General features: G+C 36.4%; 1 protein-coding gene across 3 annotated transcripts in view; it reads left to right on the top strand.

Moving 5' to 3' along the window:
* Nucleotides 1-24227, top strand: part of IKZF2 (IKAROS family zinc finger 2) — a gene marked incomplete at both ends in the record, with an annotated part of 166104 nt that overhangs the window by 105354 nt on the left and 36523 nt on the right. For all 3 annotated transcript variants that reach the window (XM_081242268.1, XM_081242267.1, XM_081242266.1), the window contains one exon: nucleotides 1037-1204. In XM_081242268.1, coding sequence (XP_081098394.1) covers nucleotides 1037-1204 — 168 coding nt within the window. The remainder of the gene's footprint in view (nucleotides 1-1036; nucleotides 1205-24227) is intronic.

Raw genomic sequence — 24227 nt, 5'->3', positions numbered from 1 at the left:
TATATTAATTTATATTGTATGTCTATCTTCAGAGATAGACATGTTTAAAGGGAGTATTTCATCATGGTTTAATGATGTTATCCGTATGATCCTACTTGCCAATTTTACTCCCTCATCAAACTACGTTTTTACCTTCAGTGACATTGTCAACAGCCAGTTGATGGCAACGGACAGCAGATAATTCTGGCTTAAACAATTTTAGGGCAATATGAGTAGTAGGAGAAAAGGTTCCTATCAAATAAATGATTTTCTCAAGAAACAGAGAATATATGTACAGGAAATGTCTGGATGAATAATTTTCTTTTGATTTTCTCTGATTATATCAGGAAATTTTGCCACAGGTTTTATTGTTAGTGACTAGGAGAATCCAGAGACCTGGGCTATATTTTGAGATTTTGTGGTAATGAGCTTTGCAACCTAGTTCATTCATTGAACCTCTTTGACTCCCTGATAACAAAATTATCAACTAAATTAGAGAGTTAGACTAAAGGTCCCTTTCAGCTCAAAGTTTCTGTGATTTTTTTAAAGAGATAACATGGTACAATAAAGAGAGCAAGATTTTGTAGTCAAATTGACCAGGAGTCATGATCAGCTCAAGTACCTATTTAGCTGTGACTATAATCAGAAACTTTGATACTTGAACTTCCATTCCTTCATTTGTAAATTGAAATTATTAATACCAAATTAGTAATGCCATCGTGAAGTTTGAAATATTGTATGTAAAGCAACCAATAAAGTCAGTAAAGTGATGGCACCTAGTTGTTCAACCAGTGGTCAATGCTATGATTGTTACTCTTTGCAGTCAATGACGGGAATCCTGTAAAATTTACATGAAGAGCGGAAACAGCACTTGACCTAAAGTTTGGGACTTTGGTATTATTAGCAAAGCAAATTCTAGGAAGATAAAGGTTTGGAAGGCTTAGGAGGGAGTTGGACATTCTCAGCACAGAGAACTGGCTGTAGTTAACATTGTACAGCAAATTAGTCACTTGCACATAACCTACTTGATCGTCCCCACCTCTTTCCCCTTCTGCAGGTGAACGTCCCTTCCATTGTAACCAGTGTGGAGCTTCTTTTACTCAGAAGGGCAACCTTTTGAGACACATAAAGTTACACTCTGGAGAGAAGCCGTTCAAATGTCCTTTCTGTAGCTATGCCTGTAGAAGGAGGGACGCCCTCACAGGACACCTCAGGACCCACTCTGGTAAGTGCCACCAACTCTTTGAGTAGAAAGTAAAATATGAGAACTCAGGAGACTGCTATAGCATAATACAAAGTAACTTCTAACTTTGGTGCATAGCTGGGAATGAGCTAGACAGTATTTTTATTTGTGTACACTGAATAACTGACAAATCTTGCAGGATGCATATGGCCCTTCTTTTTTAGACTTACAGACTTGGCAGAAAGGAGTACTGTCAACTGAAGAGTTTCAAGCCATTGAAGAAAACAGCTGTTATATAAATTTTCTATGATTTTTAAATTTTACAATTATTAATGCAGTAATTATGGTTAATCCAGAATAATGGAAAATCTAGTAAAATATCATCATTACGTGCTGTTGTTACCATAGAGGAGAGGAAACCTGTGGTATTATTTTGACTGATATGGTACCTGGGCTGGAACCTCAGTGGGAAGTCAAATATCACTATTTTTAAACTTGAAAGTATTATGCTCATTAGAAAATTGGCTGTGAGAGTGTTTTATGTTTAATTTTAACCCTCCTTGTTTCTTTAACTCTCAAACTATAGTCATTGGATGCTCTCTGAAACTTTTCTCTGCTTCATAAATCATCATTTAAAAATCTAGAATAAGTTTGATTTTATTGTAAATGCCAGAATATAGTGCATACAAGCAAAAGAATGATTAGATACTGAATGAATTTCATTTGGCTTTAGCATGAATTGCCATAACTAAGAAGTTAAAGGTGGAAAATTAATACAGAATACTCTTCAAGCTAGTTTTATATGCTCCTTCTGTTCATAATGACATATTAAAATTTAATTTTAATATGAAGATATGATGGAAGTGATATCTTCATCTACATTGACAAATTATATTAGAGAGTGCTGTGGGTTGTGAGGTAATGCTCATACTATCTTTCTTTACATTTTTCCTGTTAATCCTTAAGGCTTTACACAGTTTTTTAATGTGAATGTGAAATAAGGTAAAACTATTCTAGACATTAACTCTTAAATTTGGGGCTGTTACAGAAAAATGAAATTAAAGCAAATATTAAACTGTTTTAAGTATATATTTTATATTCATCCCTGACTTAAAGCAGTTCACTCATTTCCAACTATCACACATTATATTTTATTTAGAAATTATGCTGTGAAAATTATATCTTAAAGTGGTATTGTTTTATTATAAAAGTATTCTTTATTGAAAGATAATTTTAAGACCTGAGTTATTTCCTTTAGGTAGCCATGCACTCTGGCTTGTTAAAGTATTATTCAGTTGACCAAGGATTATATAAAACATAGCTTTTCATGAGGATGAAGTTGAGGCAGAAATATAACTTTAAACATCTATTTCTACTGGTCACAAAATTTACAAAACTGTGTTGTTGTTACTATCATGGTTTAGTGTATACATGTAACTTTTACCTGGTGATTGCTAGATTGCTCTTAGAAGGTTCACTGCCTGTTGACACCTCTGGAAGGCATTTGACAGTCATCTCAATTTGTTTCCTTGATTTCCTTTTTGTTCTTTCAAGAGATTTATCCCTGTGGGTAGTGTCTAAGAAGTCAAGACACCTTGGTTTTTGTGTTAGACTAAGCTGGACAGCTACAATTGGTTTCATTATGCAGATTAGGCATGGCCCATATAGGGGTTCCTGGTTGGTGGCTAGTGGAATGAGGGGAGGGAAAGATGTCACCCAAAGTAAGCCCCTTCCACTGGCTTTGCAAGGCCAGACCCTATAATTTACATGGTTCTATATAATTATAAAGCTTATATGCATAAAGCAAAGCTGTTTCTATGAAACTGTAAATTTTATAAATAAATACATTTCTACTTTGAGGTTCAAAAAAAATGACATGGTCCCTTTAACTGCTAATATGCTGATTTTGCATTTTGGTATACTAAGTCATGACTTTTGCAGATATATAAACAGATATGCTCAAATTGGCTAATAAGGGGAGTTTAATGGAGGGATGAGAGGGGGAGAGGTGTATCATCCACTTACTGCATCATCAAGGGGTGAAGTCAGTTCAGACCTACTTCCAACACTAACCATCACCAATGCTTTTCACAATAGATAGAACATAAGACATAGCTTCCAAAGTCCATGCTTCTCTAATTGGTCAGAAGGCTCAAGGTGATCATTATGGCTTTCTTCTTCCACTGCCAATTTCATCTTCCCCTTACTTTCACCCTCTTTTTAGACCCTGGTCTGGACAGGGTTCTTTATGGGTGATCCTGAATTCCTACAACATTGAGTATTTGGTGGCCCTTTCTTCCTTGGATTACTGTAGTTTTTCAATAACCAGCATTATTGGAGAAGTTTTTGTTAGAGATGCCCCAGTAAATCTCCTGAGTTTCAAACATAGTTGGCCTTGCCCATATCATATAGTAACAACCCCAGATCATTTTGGTAATCTGGAAAAATTACCAGCCAATAGCCCACTTCTCTTCCTGTTAATTCAGCAGCTTAAAATGCCCCAAATAGCCAGGGAGTAGTCTCAGCTTCCAATACAATGGTAAGAGAACTCTGATCCCTCGTGGAAACATTCTTCCTTTGGGCACTGAGATCTCCAAAACCACCAATCCCAAGATTTCAGCACAGGAAGTGAAAATCCCTTAAATGAGTTATTTGAGGTATTTGTGTTGTGGCCACTACTACCTTAACCTCTTTGTTCTCAAACTTATGCATTCTGGCAATGAAGGAGATAGATGACTTTTGGCATTTATCATATCCTATAGAACACACCCAAACTTCTCCCAGCTAGCAACTATACATGAACCACTCCACTGGTTGGCCACATTACCACTCTATTTAGCCAAATGATTCTGGATGATGTGGCATGAGGTATGGCCAGCGAAATCTATAGGTTTGAGCCCATTTCTATATTTCCTTTGCTGTGAAAAGAATATCCTAGTTAAAGTCAATATTTTAAGGAATACTATGATAATTGTTAAGGCATTCTGTTAAATCCAGGTGTAGAGGCACATACAAAAGTATTGAAGGAAGGGTAGGTAAATCTATATCCCAAATATCTATTAATTCCTATGAGAATAAATTTCTCCCTCCTTCAGGTTGAAAGAAGTTCATTGTAACCTGCCAGCCATTAATTGACTGGTCGATCACCTTGGAGAATAGTGCTTTATCAGCGTCTCAGCATTGGAAAGTGGTGAACTCAGCAGTTGTGGTAGTTAAATCAGCCATAGAGAGGGGGAAATCTATGTTGTTGAAGCCATACATAGTTTCCACCCTTGTTCCTATTGTCACTTTGTACATGGGCCACTTGAGCAAGCACCAGGGTAGCTAGATAAAGAATCTGTCATTCATAAAATAGATTGTGTTATTGGCTTGGGTCACCCATCACATAATCTTGTCCAGATTACCAAGAGGGTTCTCCACAATGGAAGCCCTCTAGAGGGAATTCATATAGTAACCATGTTGTCACACTTTGTACCTATTCTGAGAGGCACATCTGCATAACTCTCCCAAACCTTCATTCTCCAGTCTTCCAGTCTTGTTTTTCCAAGTCCTTGACCATATGGCCATGCCATGTATCATTACCTCAGCTATCTCTTCTTCCATGCAAACTGTACAATCTGAAATTCTGCTAGGGGGTTATCTTTCACTACTATATTTCAGGGGCAGCCCCCTTCATTGGGCCTATAACACAGTAGTTGCAGCTAATACTAAATACCATACAATTTATTTACAAGCTGGGTTCATGTGGTTTTATCCTACGTTAATTGGTCATTGAGAACACCCCATGAGGCCCGATTGTGAGAGACTGTGAAGCAGTAGTAGCAGGTATCAGAAACACGTGAGCTATTTGCTCATGATGTATACTTGGGCTTCCCAAACCTGTGTGATCCAAGTTTCATTTAACAATGAAATGCTCTTGTGCACGTCTTATTTTATGATATGTTGAATCGGATTAACACATAGTTCATTTTGTCTAGTTTGGGCCACATAGTCTTTTGGAGTCCCATGACCTAATACTCAGTCTTAACAAGAGTCCAATAACAAATTAAGAGCTGCTTTTCAAATGGCAAATCATTACTGAGAAGATCACACATCTTTACTCCACTAGGGATTTGCATTCTGATGCTTCAGTGGCAGATGTCATATACCATCTTTGCTTACCACAGATATTTCCAAAAATCATTACATTCCTGGATCTTAGAACCAAAGGTCTAAATAGCAGCTTTCATTACAGCAGAGGTACACTGCAGATTCATTTCTTGCCCCAGTCCTCTCTCAACGTTGGCAGCCTTGTTGACTATCTAGTACATGCATCAGAGCAGAACACCCAAACGTGGTATATCTTGCTTCTAAAATTCAAAGAGGACACCACATTTTCTGCCTCCTTCTTCATAATGAAAGGTACAAGGTGCAACAACTTATCATTTACTATAGAGCCTCTATTTCAGCATGCCTACATTGCTAGGCACCTAAAATTTCACCAATGCAGCAAGTCTCTAAACTTTTCATAGAGATTATCTCCTATGCCCTAATATATGTCTTACTGAGGCATCTTAAGTGTTTACTACTTCCTGACCCATCACCAAATCCAATTAGTATAATACTATGAATGTAATGTTCCATCTCGGTGTTATGTGAGATGTCAAGATGAACCAGATTTCTTTGGACTATATTATGACAAAGAGAGAAGAGTTGACCTAGCCTTAAGGTAAGATAGTGAAAGTATGTTGACTCTGCATTGTGAAGACAAACTGCCACTGATTATCTTTCTTGATAAGGAATTACTTTTAAAAGAAATTAAGTCAGTAGCTCCATACATGGTATCAGGTACTATGTTAATATGCTCCAACAGAGATACTACTACTAGAACTGCTTCTGTAGTTGGCATTATGATGTGATTAAACTGACATTCATCCATAGAACCATCTAGGTCTTGTATTAGCCTAACAAACAGCTTAAACGGGTATGTAGTAGAAGTGACCACCCTAGCATCCTTCAGTTCTAGTTTATTATCTTGGGAGAAATGATAGGTCTAGGGCTGCAATCTCCTATATGGTAGCCACTAGTCACATGTGGCTGTTAAGTACCTTCATATGGTTAATGCCACATGTTGAAATTATATTTAACTATATTATGAAAATTAATTCCACCTGTTTAAAATGTGGCTATTAGAAAATTTTAAATTATATATGTGATTCATATTTTCATTGGACAGCACTGTTCTTGGCTTTTTATAATAGACCTCCTGCCATGGGTCAGGGAACCAGTGTAAGGGTTCTTCCCATTACTAAATGCATTTATTCCTATGATACTATAAGATGGACTTGAGTGAAGTCTCCATATATATCTTGACCTCCATAAGCTCCCAGTTTGACTGGTGGGCCACAGTGGTATTTTGGGTTCCAGGGATTAATGTCAATTCAGAGCTAATCTAATACAATTGTCTAATAACCTGCAGAAGGATTTGGTATTTTCCTTCTCCCAATTCACAGTCACCCTCATAAATGGCCACAGGTGATTCTGGAATGGCTTAGAGGAAAATTCATAGCATACAGAGGTGGCCAGGTTTCAGGGCCCTTCTGAAAGGGACTCTGTCTCCACCTAAGATTATGTGGCTCTGGATATGTGAATAGATTTAGGTCTGGGCAGTGGATAAGAGATCATGAATCCCACTACGGCAACTAAAGTTGGGTTTTTGCCCACAAGACCTAGACTTTTTCTGTCCATGTAAGACAGTTAGCAGCTTGGCAGTCTAACCATCATTTTCATTCTTGGAGGATCTGTAATCCATTAGCCATTTCCATAGAACCCTGTGGCACAAAACACATTGTTATCCCATCCCTGTGGCTTGTTAAGATAACTGCACTTCCTGAAATTAATTTCTACCACAAAGCCTCTGCCATCTCAGAAGATCACGTTGGATACATTTAAATTAGGGAGCCCAGATCTGTTGGTAACATCTGTCATTGTTCTCTCCAGCCTAGAGAAGACAGTTACCAGGAAGCTTTTCAAGCACGCTGGTTCTTTCCTCACCAATGTAATTCTTTGATGAGGCCCTTCCAGGGGTATGGTTAGGGGAGGACTGAACAGGGTCATTCATAATAGATCCTTTCCAATATTACTTGAGCTTTTGGACTTCTATTTTGGTGTGCCAAGAAAATTCTGCCCTTTCAACTTTTCACTGTGTAAGCCATCATTAAATCAAGGATTCAATAAACCAGTCACTCCTACCTGCTCAAGGCAATATATTAAATCCCAAATTCCAGATGAATGCACCTATATTGATAAATTTGGCCTGATCTAGCATTTTAGTTCATCTTCTTGGTATAAAACCCTTAGAATCAATCCATTTCCTTACATGCCATCTGGACTCCTTACTGACACAAATTGGTAAAGTTTTGCAATTCTTTCAGTGTACAGGCTGTCACCTCCTAAATATCCCTCGATTTTGGCTATATTAATATCTAACTTGGTATGAGCCTGGAGGGCCATGAGTGGTAACAGAAATGAGTCCTGAAAAGAATTGCCATTCTCTGATTGAGTTCCTGCCTCAGCTGAAGCAGTTGGAAGTCCTCTTACTATACGGAAAGGCTGATTTATGGGACTGTTGGTTTCCTTAAATGGAATGGTAGGGAGTAAAGACAAATGTGTCTTCTGGCAAGGATGGTTCAGGAGGGTTTAGGGGTTCAACATTCTGAACCTCAGTATTTGATTAGATCGTAACAACCCTTGTTTCACTCTTTCCCCATCATTACCCTGTTACCAAGACCAAATGGTATTGGCTTTGCCCATTTTATTTAAGATGGCAGTTTCATAACCCTTCAAATCAGATTCTGGAGTTGGTCTTCTGCCTTATTTGCCCTGAGCCTTAAGTAAATAAGGACTCTCTTAAAGCTAACAGAGAACTTTGATATTTCACCGCTGTTCTGACTTGAGCATTCAGGACCTTCAATTTGTCTTTTCTCCTTTGTATAATCCTTCAGGCCATCAGAAGTAGCCATGTAACACTACAGTCTTCACATTAGACACCACCATTGTTCCTTCAACAAGTAAAGACCACAACTCCTAAAGCTTTGCCTTGCATCTGCACTTCATACTACCATCAGTGACAATTTGAATAATCATGTTGCTAGCACATGTCTAGAATTACCAGGATTTCACTAACTTCCTGATAAGGAGGCCATGCTATTCTCTTCAAACATGAGAAACTCAATGCCAGAATGCCATTTTGTCTGAGGCCTTGGGCCACTCCTGCTACCAATAAGTATCAATCAGAGCCCTGATAGGAAAGCAGTAAGACACTCAAATGGGAAAAATGTGGAGACATTCATAAAAGCACTAATATTTACAAGATAAGGGGTAGGCATAAAGAAAACCAACAAGGGATGGTTGCAATCCCATGTCTGAAGAGGTCACTGGAATTAGGAGATGTAGGAGACAGTCTTGAAACTGACCTTCATTAGAGGAATGTACCCCTGCTAACCTGTGACTGAGGAATAAACACCTTGGCCTCACTCTTTCCACCCCTCCTGTCTTGCTGATGGCTTACATTAAATGAGCATAACCAGAAGCCAGAGGAAAAAGGAGCCTATTGATGAAGCCAATAGAAATTAGCTTTCTGCAGGAGTAGAGCAGAGCAGAGTGAAAATGGCTATAGAGGTGAAAGAAAATATGCCACAGATTGATTACATTTAAGAACTAGTGCCTAAACTTACTAGTATAGGGTATTAAGTGTAATGTAATGATTTTTAATTCTAATTTCTGTTTTTTATAAATATTATTATTAATACGAAGTATCTTGCTTCCTTCTCTTCCATCCCAACCCCTACTTTGGGTAATGAGTGTTCATTGTTTATTCTATTTAGTTAGCTATTGTGTTCTACAGTATTAATACTGCATCTTTGCTTCCTGTGTTTTAGATTTGAAAATTTTCCATGTAGTAGGTTGGTAACAATGAGCCCAGTATTGATGTGCACTTACATATTTCTGTGAGATTTTATATCTATCAGTTTAAGAAAAATATCTGGAATACAGTATACATTCAATAAATGCTAGCTCGCTCTTTCTTTCTTTCTTCCTTCCTTCCTTTCTTTCTTCCTTCCCTCCCTTGTAAGATCCCATATAAGCTGAAAGTTTCTATTTGGAACTCTCTTGCATACTCTAGAGGACACCAGGTAGTGTCTTGATTTTGGTTGCATAGCCCCAATAGTTACATTATTGACAGGTAATGTCTGGCATTTCTTGAACTCTCCATAGGCATGAGGCATTGTGCTAAGCACTTCCTATGGATTATTCGTTTAATTAACACTCTTTTACCTGACATGAGCAAAACCAGGTAGTTTATCAATTACAAACAGTACGTCTAGCAATATGGGAAATTCTTTTCATAAAAAAGGTCCTTGGGGCTTCCCTGGTGGCGCAGTGGTTGAGAGTCCGCCTGCCGATGCAGGGGACACGGGTTCGTGCCCCTATCCCGGAAGATCCCACATGCCGCGCAGCGGCTGGGCCCGCGAGCCATGGCCGTGGAGCCTGTGTGTCCGGAGCCTGTGCTCCACAACGGGAGAGGCCACAGCAGTGAGAGGCCCGCGTACAGCAAAAAAAAAAAAAAAAAAAAGGTCCTTAACATTTAAAAATATAAACATTGGGATGGCCAAAAAGTTTGTTCGGGTTTTTCCATAAGATGTTATTGGCCAACCCAATATAAAATATGTATTTAATCTTTAAAAAAAAAAAAAAAATATATATATATATATATATATATAAGGTCAGGCCCTTTCCTTTCAGTGAGGAATTTAGTTATGGAATTCCAAGTAATTTTCCTGGCCTAAACCACACTCATATCACATCATCTCAATTCCATTTTCAGTTTCTTTAAGAACTTAAAGAGCTTGTGAAGCAATCAGACTTCTATTAAATTTTTTAAAGATTTTTCTCACTGATTTTTAAGATTACCTTTGCCTACCTCCAATTCATTAGCAGTTTTTTTTCAACTCACCTTTATTGAATTTTTCCATAGTGGTAAAATTAGTTTTTATAGAAAGAACTTTCTTCTATACTTATTTTACTGGAATATGTATATTTGAAAAATTTACTTAATTATGATAACAGGTACAGCTGGCATAAATGGGTTTGGCTAGAATCATAACTGACTGAACGTGAGTATCCAGTTCAACTGCTAGAAGTGTTTATGTCGGCATACCAAAGAAGGGCCTGGGAGCACCAGAATTTCAGTATGCTTTTCAAAGGGAATGGAGAGACAGAAAGCTTCTTGCTAATATTATTCCTAGTTTACAGGTAAGGAGACTGAGGCACAGAGAGGTCACACGGGCAGAGCCTGAATTCAAACCAAGACAAACTCCAAAATCTGTACTACATGCTACGGAATAAATGATACAGCCCCATATGTTTATAGCATCCTCTGTCTTGCTGAACTCTTTTAACTCAAAATGATAAAGCAAAAAAGAGTACTGTCTGGAAGTCAAGAGGTCAAGACAAATGGGTTTTCGAATGGGCTCATTGCAAATTAGCTTTGTGACTTTGTCAGATCACTTAATTTAATCTTTTAATCTTATGCTGCTCACATTATATGACACTAATAACAATCTGTTATCTTTTCTCCTGGGATTTTGCTGCCCATCTGTCACTAAGATCAAACCTTAAAGAGTAAAATGGTAGTCCCCACTCCCCAGTTTTGTTTTTTTTTTTTTTTTTAGTTTTCTATTGTTTGTTTTAACTTTCAAAACAGATTTGCATAAAATGGAATAGGTCTTAAGATTTTCAGATGACCTTCATGGCACCAACATTACTTCTCTGCTAACATCTGCTAACGTAAATCTCAGAACCTTGATATAGACAGTTTCTGATTTTGCACTTCTAGTTCCAGATATAGTTTGTTCATTTAAAATGCATTCCCTTTTAAAGAATATTTTTGAAAAAGCTCTCTCTGTGTTGCTGAATGCCAGCAGAAGTGTGAAACAATGTTGACTTTTCTCTCCCCCACCTTTGCCAGTTAGTACTTGAATGATATTTTTCACACTGGAATGGAAGATGCAGTAACACATTTGATTGCATGTTTTAAATTTTGATTATAGTCATTGATAACATTTTTTTAATTTTGAAAGGATGCCCAATTTTATAAATAATTAATAAATCAGGGCTCCTTAAAGAGCAAAAATATTTTGGTAGTGTTTACCAGTATTTGCTATGGAAAAGTTTGTTTTCTAACAATAATTTTAAACAGTATAATATTATTTCTGGAAATAGATTAATATGATCATCTTTTTTCAATAGCAGATAATTCCTGTCAACAACTCCTAGGTTTTATTCCCAACTTCTTAAGATAATAACAGGAGAAATCAGAACCTTTCTTACTTTTGTTATGGCAGTGCTATATCCTATTTGTGAAATATTGTCCATTCAGGGGGAAAAAAAAGTGAAATAATACAATCTAAGTTTTGTTTGTACAAAAGTCATCAGTTTTTAATTTTTTTAACTATTTTCATATATTATGGGTTAGAGCTATTCTGCTGATATTGATGCTGGATATTTCATTAGAATTGCTTTATTTTATTGCAGTATGGTGGCTAAATTTAAGATATCTAGCAATTGCAACCCTCTTTCTACTTTCGCCTCTTTGGAACACTCAAAAAAAAAGAATGACTGAGGAAGGGAAAAAAAAAAACCCCAGATCCTTTTACATGTGAAATTTAAATGACGAGAAGGAAAGGAGAGAGAAATAAAGAATTGTATCATCAACAATATATCAGCTGGAGACCACAGTCAAATTTTTAGTCCATTGAGAAAGTAAACTACACTTTATAAACATATCCCAACCTTATTTTAATATATAAGGTTGTAGGAAAATAAAAAATACTGGTTTATATTTTAAACTCTATCCATTAATCTGAGATTTACCACACAAATCATCTAATTTCCTTTATGTAAATTTATAACATAACATAGTATTTATGTCAGTTTTTTGTGCTGAATCAGTGCTCTTGCTATAAAAAAATGTTTTATTAGTTTTGTCAGATTTTTAGTTTAGCAAGTGATTATAGTCCTTTCATTCTTAGAAATTTGATTAGTGTGCTTCATACGTTAGGTATTACCCCTTTTACTTGTCTTTATTATAGCCAGTACACTGGGGAAATAGTGTTACAATTAAGCCCTGGACCCCTATTAATCAAAACAATACTTAGCATACTTGTTATTTTTTAAATCTAGGAGGAACTAGAATTGCATATTTTTTCCTAATTAGCACCTCAGGTATATTTCTCACATACTCTAATGCAGTGCCCAAATTAAATATTTAAAACACAATAGAAGAGTATGTATTTTTAATGTATGGAAGCTTATGTAATATATATGCAATATACATTCCTTTGTATAAATTGTAAAGAGAAAAAAGTAAGTAAGAATGCCTCTTGGGCAGTCTCAAATGTTTTTAATGCCATATGTAAAATTCAGTTTTGGCCATGGAATTGTACTGGACTTACATTCTTACAAAAAAATATATTCTTTGCTTAAAAATGGAATCTTTTCATTTGAAAATGAAAAATCCTATGTCCCAAGGAAACTTATCCACTGTCTCTTGTATTCCTTAACACTACTGTATTTTTACATTGCTTATTATAACATTAAGGTACTGTTCAGAGATATATAAATAAAATATCCTTGAATAAGCAGATAAGTTTAGGAATTTTTTTCTGATTTTTTTTTTGTTCATCTCATTTTAAGAAAATAAGAATTACTTTGTGTTTTCAGTAAGACCTGTTATAAAAGTCAAAGGAAAACCTTATTAGCTTTCAGTTAAATCAGTATTTATTATATAATTATTTGGATATATCACCTAAAAATAAACACTTTTAAAAATTAGTTTATGTGATATATCTATAGCATATAATCCTAGAATATATCTATTTAAGAAATCTTCCAGTGTCAGTCTTTTGACTTAGGATCAATAAGCCTACATTATTCTGAGCAAATGTCTAGTTTATTTCCAAACACCTCAGTTATGTTAATTTTTACAACATGATTTTGTAATCTATTCAATGTTTGACAAATTTCACTTAAGAAGTTTTTTCTTTATGTCTAGTTGTCAAGTTAAAGCTATTTTGTCCTATAAAAAGCAACTGGACCAGATGTACCATATAAATATCCATCTGTTAAAACAACATCCGCCTCATTGTACATTTTTAGTTCTTTTATATAAGGACTGTCTTTTTGTTTTTTTAAGACCCTATAATCCCATGTACTATATTTTATCCATAAAAATAGCTCAGAAATATGGAATACTTTTATTAGTTTTCCTAATACTAATTTTTTTAAAAATGTATCAGTTCAATAGTATACTGCTGCAAACTCACTTAAAAGTTTGCCTTTTATTTTTAACTCTATTTTATATTTTGTTCAGTTATTCCTTTAACTATCATGAGAATATACCTATAGAATATTATGACTCACCCTGCTTTTGAATATATTTGGATATTCACATTTAGTGGACTATTAAACCAGCTAACAAGCATTTTCAAAGTATAAACTACATGATCTTAGAGAAGCTGGTAAGAAAAGATAGTTTTCTCCTCTTCAAATTTCTTGAAAATAAAGTTGAAAAGTAGCATCTGACTTGGTTTGAGATAGTGCTGACCTTTAACCATACTGTTAAAGAAACAAGTTCATGTCAAATGCTCTAGTTTTAAGTCTCCTCCATATGGGACAGTCTGTTACTTTGCCACGAGGATGATGTGCCCTCAGATTTACTGTCATTTCTTACTAAGGGACTCACTACTACTGTCGCATCATTTCCTTAAATTATTGACTGTTCAGGAATTCCATAAACTAAAAGTTACTTCAAAGCACATGTGGCATTTGTAATCACTAACTTCCTTCTCTAATACACCCTTTTCATCTTGTTTCATTTAAGTTATCTTCCCGCTCTTGTCTCTCCTTCTGCCTTCTACTCTTTGTTTTTCTCATAGGCTGTTTTCCCCCTAATCCTTCAATGTTTGCTTCAATATTACTTTGCTTTATTTTTTTGAGGTAAACGAAAAGTACATAAATAAGTACCTTAAGTTTCTATTACATATGAAATCTTTTTATAACATGGATTTGCTACAGGTTATAGACCTTTGGATATTAATAGTACTGATTATTTTGCAAAATAAGAGTTTAAAATGTCTGAAATTTGGGTATGTGGCTAAAAGATTATCATTATCAGTTATTTCCATATTGACATTATTTTAAAACCAGATCACCATGACTTTTCTAACAGATTTGCTAAAGAGATCCATCCAGACAATACTAAACCATAGACTAGTATAATGATAGACATATTGGATTAAATGATGCTGGTTATAGAAATTGAATCTAGTGTAGCTCATTCATAGCAGTGATGGTGCATTTAGTGTAGTATAATTTGCCCTGCAGACTTCCCTTGAGAAGGAACTGTTTTCACCTGATTGTAGACCTGGCACCTGGCCCACTCTCTGGGTGATCTCCCAAGAGTGGACTTTGCCCACCCTCCACCACTCCTTTCCTTCCTGGAGGTGGTTGATAGAGGAGGATTACATTGATAATTACACAAGCAGTGTCAGTTGCACATGTGATTTGCATAACTTTGTTGTGCTGATTTCACCTATTAAGTCCTGACACTTACGTGGTGCCTCTCTGTATGCTTTGCAATAAACACTGAAGAGAGGGGATGGGATTAGTGTCTTCATTCCTGACTCAGACACACACAATACACACGCAAGGCCCTGCCCATTGAAAGCTGACCGGGAGGGAAAGCCACTTTCAGTCAGGCCAGCTGCTGTGACCATCCATATGATTTCTACCCAGTAGAACACAAATAATCATTATATACTCTACCTTATATGATCCTTATAAAAGAAATTAAGTTTTTAATAGCATATACGATCTCATCTTTTTCAAATAGTGGTAGTCATGCTTCTTTAAATTTTTGACACTTATTTCTAGAAGGAGTAATGGAAAAGCAGTCTTTCTTCTCTAACACATACTCATCTGATGTGGCTCTCCACGTTGGCTCGAAGACCAAATCAGATTAGTTTACTTCTGGGACCTTTCCTCACCTTTTTCTATTCTCAGGAGTTCTAAGAAATAAGCAGGAACCATGGACGTATTTCTTATTATTCTCAGTTTTCTGTAGACAAGTTGAGTAGTACAGTTTTGCATCCTACTTGGATGTTACTGTGGACAGTCTGAGCTTGTCACTGTTTCACATTTTCCTTTCCACAGTGCTGAGTCTGCAGGCCTGACATGTTTGGAACTCCATGGCAGAAATGTGAGGGCAGCATGCCAACTTCTTTACTTATCCAGTGTCCAAAAATGAACATCACACTGTTTTTTGTTTTGTTTTGTTGAGGGTTATTTTTTTTTGTAAGCTAACCTCCACCCTCTCCTTTTATTTTTCCTACTTGATCCGTGCATGTGAGTCAAAGAAACCTGTTCATCCACAGCCTGTACTGTCTTGCCAATCTTGTAAGAAAACTCCCAAATGTTAGAAAACTATACAAATGAGGTAAATAAAACCCAGTACCATTCATTATAAGCATATAAAATATACTTAGAATATAATTAAAATTTTATTTAAGGTATCATAAATCATCAGTCAGCATGGTTTCTCTCTAAATTGTACAAAAATATAATAAGCATGTAGATAAAAATGAAAGATCCTAAATTCTGCATCTCAAAAGAAAAGATCTTACTATATTCTCTTTTGCATCTGTATCCCTTATACTGTATCGATTGAATGAAAAAATCTATGGATGCTTTCAGTTGAACATTCTTACATTAACTAGAAAGTTAGTTTTTTAAGATTACTGGAGATCAGTTGTGGTTATATGTGTTTCCTAGCAGATGATAAATGTCAGTCCATTGTAAAATTTAAAGTTAATGGCTAAAATTTAATGGGCTTTTATTTTGTGACAAGCACTATTTTAAGTGCCTTATTTTACAGATAAGTAGAGTCGAGAGAGAGAGAGAGAGACACTAATATCCCCACAATCTATAGTTTTGAATATTATGTGTATGGTTCCTTATGTCAAGCTTTATCTTATTAAGGTTATTATTCTTTTACCTTATATTTTAAATGTATATTTTGCCAACAATGTATTATTTGGATTAGATTTTAAACAAACACACAAGCACACAAAAACGTTTGACATAATGAAACTAAAGAAACATATCATGCTTAAATAAACAAAAATATTCCATAATGCTTGAGGACATATAAAAATTTAGAATAAAATAAATAAATCTAAGAATAGAATAACTCATCTATGAGAGAGTGCTTTTCAAAATTATGCTATGATACAGTAAAAATCTTACCATTATAACTACATATGCACATTTCATACAATTTCCAATATATTCAGGAAAAGCTGGGGTATAAACTGCTTTTCCTGACTCCAGAGCCCATGCTCTCAGCTACCACTCTCCTATTTTCAAATCTGCTCTTCATACAGCAGCCAGAACATTATTTGAAAAACTAGTTTAAATCATGCTATTCCTCTACTTAAAATCTTTTAATGGCTTTCCATTGTTCTTATAATAAAATTAAACTGTTAATCATGGCCAATGGAAGTTCTGCCCACCTCTTCTGTTTGAGCATATACCACTCTACCCCTCATGCTGTGTTCTTTGCACGTGAGGTTCCTTAAGTTGTTCCCTACCCTTTGGATTTTGCACTAATGATCCTAGAAGTCTCTACCTTCAGCTTTTCCCCCAGTTCTTGACATGGTTGCTTCATTATCCTTCAGATATTTGCTTCAATGTCATCTCCTTGGAGATAATGCCCTTCCATAAGCACCCTAACTAAAGCATCCTCCTAGGTCCTCTCTATCTTTCTGTCTCTATCCTAAAGTCTTATAAAGCTTGAACCAGAATCTGTGGTTATCTTTTCTGTTTGTTTATGCATATGTTACCTGTCTCCCTCCAGCTGAATGTAAGTTTGTGAGACTGTCGGTCTCCTCTGTCTTATTTATTAGGGTATTCCCAGCTCCCTGAATGGTGCTCGGCACATAATAGGTGATCAAAAAGTACTTGTTGATTAATTGAATGATGAGGGCCTTATGGTATAATGTACTTGCTCTAAAAAATATCCCCATTAAAAAGGAAAGGGAGGGCTTCCCTGGTGGCGCAGTGGTTGAGAGTCCACCTGCCGATGCAGGGGACACGGGCTCGTGTCCCGGTCCGAGAAGATCCCACATGCTGCGGAGCGGCTGGGCCCGTGAGCCATGACTGCTAAGCCTGCGCGTCCGGAGCCTGTGCTCCGCAACGGGAGAGGCCACAACAGTGAGAGGACCACGTACCGCAAAAAAAAAAAAAAAAAAAAAGGAAAGGAAGCAAACACTGACCTATTCTAATTTCTATAGAGTCAGCTAATGCATATTTTTCATGTTTGTCAGTGTATATACATTTAGATTTTTTCTTGTGAAATTAGATGTAGCTCAAGAGTGCTCTTTTTACTCACTCCTGGATAGTAAACATAACACACATGAGCGATGGCCTCTTTCAGTTGAAAATCCTTGGTACCATGTAAAGAAGCTTTAAAAAGCTCTAATAATGAAACCACATTTATTCACTCAACACATATTTCTTAGCTATGTGCCAGGCATTTTTCTAGCACTTGTGATACAGCAGTGAAGAAAAAAGATCTTGCCCTGTGTAACTTAACATTTTAATGAAGAGAGATAGGCAATCAACAGTAAACATAATAAATAAGTCAACTATATAATGTGTTAGGTGATGAAAGCTACAGACAGAAGAAAAGTTGCCATTTATTGAGCATTTACTGTGTCAAGTACCTTGTTAAGTTTTCTATGTGCATATTTTTATATTTCTCACAAAAATCCTATGAGTTAGGTATAAATAGTTCCTTATTTAACTTAACCTAGGGTTCACACATAGACAGTAAGTGTTAGGGCTCTTATTTGAAAACTAAGTATGAAACCGTAGTATGGATATATGTATATATATCATTCTTTACCCTATGTAAATACTCCATAAATTAGAGATTATCTGCTTTCAATTTACTTGGACCCCTTTGATATCCAGATTTCTTTCTTACTTGCATTGTTACAATATCTGAAAGCCTTGCTTACTTCCCTGAGTTATTATAACATTGGAAAGTCATATGAGAAAAGTAGTTTAAAGCGAGAATAGAAATCATATCAAAAAGGAAAATTTCTGTGATGGGATTATTAATTTATTTATTCTATAAGCCTAGAAAGTTCTTCCTTGACTTTATACTTTTTATTCCTCATGATAAATGTTTTGCATATTTAAAATAATGAAACAGTATCAAATACATCTGTTTGTCTTGTGTCTTAGATTTCTACTTCACCATCTCCTGGCTGTATTATAACTTTTTTTCACAGTTGTAATTTTGGTGACTCCTTTTCTTATATTCATCAATCAATCAGTTAAATAATTATTGTTACATTTGCTATGAGAGAGGTGGGCATACCTCTAAGTTCAATGGTTTATGAATATTATGTTTATTATTATGATTATACATACCACACTTTAGGTAGTTGGTAAATATCTGTGGTATGAAAAACAACTGACTTGTATATACTTTTAACAGCTGCAAAAATTCGGAGATTTCAGCATCTTTGTTTTTTAAGTAATTAATTTATAGACAAATATAGAAATAAGAAATAATTACACTCTCTATGATAAAGAAGATCCTGGAAAGCATAATTGTTACACTGCCAAAATATTTTACAATGTGTATTTCATTCAGTTGCATTTAGCTTCCTTTTTTCAGGTGTTCAGTTGAAGAAATCTTTTGAAACTTGTTACTTAAAGAGAATGATAGAAAAGTAGATGTCAACAATATACATTCTTAAGAAAGTAATCTTGCATGAGACTCCTTTTTACAACTGTGCCTATTTTTTCCACACTAAGCTAAAAATAAAAAGTAGATTCTTTTGCTTTCAATTGTCTGTGATAGTTTTCATTTAAAATGCTCCTCCACACTTATGAACTGTTTTTCCTGGTGTTTGTGTCTTTATACTAAGTTTTTAATTTAATTCAAAAATTAATCATTCTACATTATAAAGCAAATGGAAATATTTGAATGGTTAAGTAATGTCAGCTCGGAGACTGGTTCAAGATGGTGGAGTAGAAGGATGTGCGCTCACTCTCTCTTGCAAGAGCGCTGGAATCACAACTAACTGCTGAACAGTCATCGACAGGAAGATACCGGAACTCACCAAAAAAGATACCCCACATCCAAAGACAAAGGAGACGCCACAATGAGATGGTAGGAGGGGCATGATCACAATAAAATCAAATCCCATAACTGCTGGGTGGGTGACTCACAGACTGGAGAACACGTATACCACAGAAGTGCACCCACTGGAGTGAAGGTTCTGAGCCCCACATCAGGCTTCCAAACCTGGGGGGTCTGGCAACAGGAGGAGGAATTCCTAGAGAATCAGACTTTGAAGGCTAGTGGGATTTGATTGTAGGACTTCAACAGGACTGGGGAAAATGAAGACTCCACTCTTGGAGGACACACACAAAGTAGTGTGCGCATCAGAACCCAGGGGAAGGAGCAGTGATCCCATAGAAGACTGAACCAGACCTACCTACTAGTGTTGGAGAGTCTCCTCAGAGGCGGGGTGTGGCTATGGCTCACCATGAGGACAAGGACACTGGCAGCAGAAGTTCTGGAAAGTGCTCCTCGGCGTGAGCCCTCCCAGAGTCCGCCATTAACCCCACCAAAGAGCCTGGTTCGGTCGCCTCAGGCCAAACAACCAACAGGGAGGGAACCCAGCCCCACCCATCTTCAGACAAGTGGATTAAAGTTGTACTGAGCTCTGCCCACCAGAGCAACACTCAGCTCCTCCCATCAGCAGTCCCTTGCATCAGGAAACTTACACAAGCCTATTATATAGCCACCTCTACCAGAGGGCAGACAGCAGAAGCAAGAAGAACTACAGTCCTGCAGCCTGTGGAACAAAAACCACATTCACAGAAAGACAACATGAAAAGGCAGAGGGCTATGTACCAGATGAAGGAACAAGACAAAACCCCCCCAAAACAACTAAATGAACTGGAAATAGGCAACCTTCCAGAAAAAGATATCAGAATAATGATAGTGAAGATGATCCAGGACCTCGGAAAAAGAATGGAGGCAAATATCAAGAAGATGCAAGACATGTTTAACAGAGACCTAGAAGAATAAAAGAACAAATACCTAGAAGAATTAAAGAACAAACAAACAGAGATGAACAATACAATAACTGAAATGAAAAATACACTAGAAGGAATCAATAGCAGAATAATTGAGGCAGAAGAATGGATAAGTGACCTAGAAGACAGAATGGTGGAATTCACTGCTGGGGAACAGAATAAAGAAAAAAGAATGAAAAGAAATGAAGACAGCCTAAGAGACCTCTGGGACAACATTAAACGCAACAACATTCGCATTATAGGGGTCCCAGAAGGAGAAGAGAGAAAGGACCTGAGAAAATATTTGAAGAGATTATAGTTGAAAACCTCCCTAACATGGGAAAAGAAATAGCCACCCAAGTCCAGGAAGCACAGAGAGACCCAGGCAGGATAAACCCAAGGAGAAACACGCCAAGACACACAGTAATCAAATTGACAAAAATTAAAGACAAAGAAAAATAATGGAAAACAACAAGGGAAAAACAACAAATAACATACAAGGGAACTCCCATAAGGCTAACACCTGATTTCTCAGCAGAAACTCTACAAGCCAGAAGGGAGTGGCATGACATATTTAAAGTGATGAAAGGGAAGAACCTACAACCAAGATTACTCTGCACCACAGGGATCTCATTCAGATTTGACAGAGAAATCACAAGCTTTAGAGACAAGCAAAAGCTAAGAGAATTCAGCACCACCAAACCAGCTCTACAACAAATGCTAAAGGAACTTCTCTAAGTGGCAAACACAAGAGAAGAAAAGGACCTACAAAAACAAACCCATAACAGTTAAGAAAATGGTATTAGGAACATATATATCAATAATTACCTTAAACGTGAATGGATTAAATGCTCCAACCAAAAGACACAGGCTTGCTGAATGGATACAAAAACAAGACCCATATATATGCTGTCTACGAGAGACCCACTTCAGACCTAGGGACACATACAAACTGAAAGTGAGGGGATGGAAAAAGATATTCCATGCAAATGGAAATCAGAAGAAAGCTAGAGTAGCAATACTAATATCAGATAAAATAGACTTTAAAATAAAGACTATTACAAGACACAAAAAAGGACACTACATAATGATCAAGGGATTAATCCAAAAAGAAGATATAACAATTGCAAATATTTATGCACCCAACATAGGAGCACCTCAATACATAAGGCGACTGCTAACAGCTATAAAAGAGGAAATCGACAGTAACACAATAATAACGGGGGACTTTAACACCTCACTTACACCAATGGACAGATCATCCAAACAGAAAATTAATAGGGAAACACAAGCTTTAAATGACACAACAGACCAGACAGATTTAATTGATATTTATAGGACATTCCATCCAAAAACAGCAGATTACACTTTCTTCTCAAGTGCACACAGAACATTCTCCAGGATAGATCACATCTTGGGTCACAAATCAAGCCTCAGTAAATTTAAGTAAATTAAAATCATATCAAGCATCTTTTCTGACCACAATGCTATGAGATTAGAAATCAATTACAGGAAATAACACATAAAAAACACAAGCACATGGAGGCTAAACAATATGCTACTAAATAACCAAGAGATCACTGAAGAAATCAAGAAGAAAATCAAAAAATACCTAGAGGAAAATTACAACGAAAACACAGTGATCCAAAACCTGTGGGATGCAGCAAAAGTAGTTCTAAGAGGGAAGTTTATAGCTATACAAGTCTACCTCAAGAAATAAGAAAAATCTCAAATAAACAATCTAAACGTACACCTAAAGGAACTAGAGAAAGTAAAACAAACAAAACCCAAAGTTAGTAGAAGGAAAGAAATCATAAAGTTCAGAGCAGAAATAAATGAAATAGAAACAAAGAAAACAATAGCAAAAATCAATAAAACGAAAAGCTGGTTCTTTGAGAAGATAAACAAAATTTATAAACCATTAGCCAGACTCTTTAAGAAAAAGAGGGAGAGGACTCAAATCAATAAAATGAGAAATGAAAAAGGAGAAGTTACAACAGACACCACAGAAATACAAAGCATCCTAAGAGATTACTACAAGCAACTCTATGCCAATAAAATGGATAACCTGGAAGAAATGGACAAATTCTTAGAAAGGTATAACCTTCCAAGACTGAACAAGGAAGAAATAGAAAATATTAACAGACCAACCACAAGTAATGAAATTGAAACTGTGATTAAAAATCTTCCAACAGGGCTTCCCTGGTGGAGCAGTGGTTGAGAGTCCGCCTGCCAATGCAGGGGACACGGGTTCGTGCCCCGGTCCGGGAAGATCCCACATGCCGCGGGGCGGCTTGGCCCGTGAGCCATGGCCGCTGAGCCCGCGCGTCCGGAGCCTGTGCTCCGCAACGGGAGAGGCCACAGCAGTGAGAGGCCCGCATACCGCAAAAAAAAAAAAAAAAAAAAAAAATCTTCCAACAAACAAACGTCCAGGACCAGATGGCTTCACAGGTGAATTCCATCAAACATTTAGAGAAGAGTGAACACCCATCCTTCCCAAACTCTTCCAAAAAACTGCAGAGGAAAGACCATTCCCAAACTCATTCAATGAGGCCACCATCACCCTGATACCAAAACCAGACAAAGGTACTACAAAAAAAGAAAATTACAGGCCAATATCACTGATGAATATAGATGCAAAAATCCTCAACAAAATACTAGCAAACAGAAACCAAAAACACATTGAAAGGATCATAAACCATGATCAAGTGTGATTTATCCCAGGGATGCAAGGATTCTTCAATATACGCAAATCAATCAATGTGATACACCATGTTAACAAATTGAAGAATAAAAACCATATGATCATCCCAATAGATGCAGAGAAAGCTTTTGACAAAATTCAACACCCATTTATGATAAAACCTCTCCAGAAGGTGGGCATAGAGGGAACCTACCTCAACATAATAAAGGCCATATACAACAAACCCACAGCAAACATCATTCTCAATGGTGACAAACTGAAAGCATTTCCTCTAAGATCAGGAACAAGACAAGGATGTCGATTCTCACCACTATTATTCAACATAGTTTTGGAAGTCCTAGCTACGGCAATCAGAGAAGAAAAAGAAATAAAAGGAATACAAATTAGAAAAGAAGAAGAAAAACTGTCACTGTTTGCAGATGACATATACTGTACATAGAGAATCATAAAGATGCCACTAGAAAATGACTAGAGCTAGTCAATGATTTTGGTAAAGTTGCAGGATACAAAATTAATGCACAGAAATCTCTTGCATTCCTATACACTAGTGATAAAAATCTGAAAGAGAAATTAAGGAAACATTCCCATTTACCACTGCAACAAATAGAATAAAATAGCTAGGAATAAACCTACCTAGGGAGACAAAAGATCTGTATGCAGAAAACTGTAAGACACTGATGAAAGAAATTAAAGATGATACAAACAGATGGAGAGATATACCATGTTCTTGGATTGGAAGAATCAACATTGTGAAAATGACTATACTACCCAAAGCAATCTACAGATTCAATGCAATCTCTATCAAATTACCAATGGCATTTTTTACAGAATTAGAACAAAAAATCTTAAAATTTGTATGGAGACACAAAAGACCCCGAATAGCCAAAGCAGTCTTGAGGGAACAAAACGGAGCTGGAGGAATCAGATTCCCTGACTTCAGACTATACTACAAAGCTACATTAATCAAGACTATGGTACTGGCACAAAAACAAAGATAGATCAATGGAACAGGATAGAAAGCCCAGAGATAAACCCACACACCTATGGTCAACTAATCTATGACAAAGGAGGCATGGATATAGAGCGGAGAAAAGACAGTCTCTTCAATAAGTGGTGCTGGGAAAACTGGACAGCTACATGTAAAAGAATGAAATTAGAACA

Source organism: Mesoplodon bidens, assembly GCF_964165515.1.
Source record: "Mesoplodon bidens genome assembly, chromosome: 8".
NCBI classification, from domain to species: domain Eukaryota; kingdom Metazoa; phylum Chordata; class Mammalia; order Artiodactyla; family Ziphiidae; genus Mesoplodon; species Mesoplodon bidens.
This window is presented reverse-complemented; position numbering and strand designations above follow the sequence as displayed.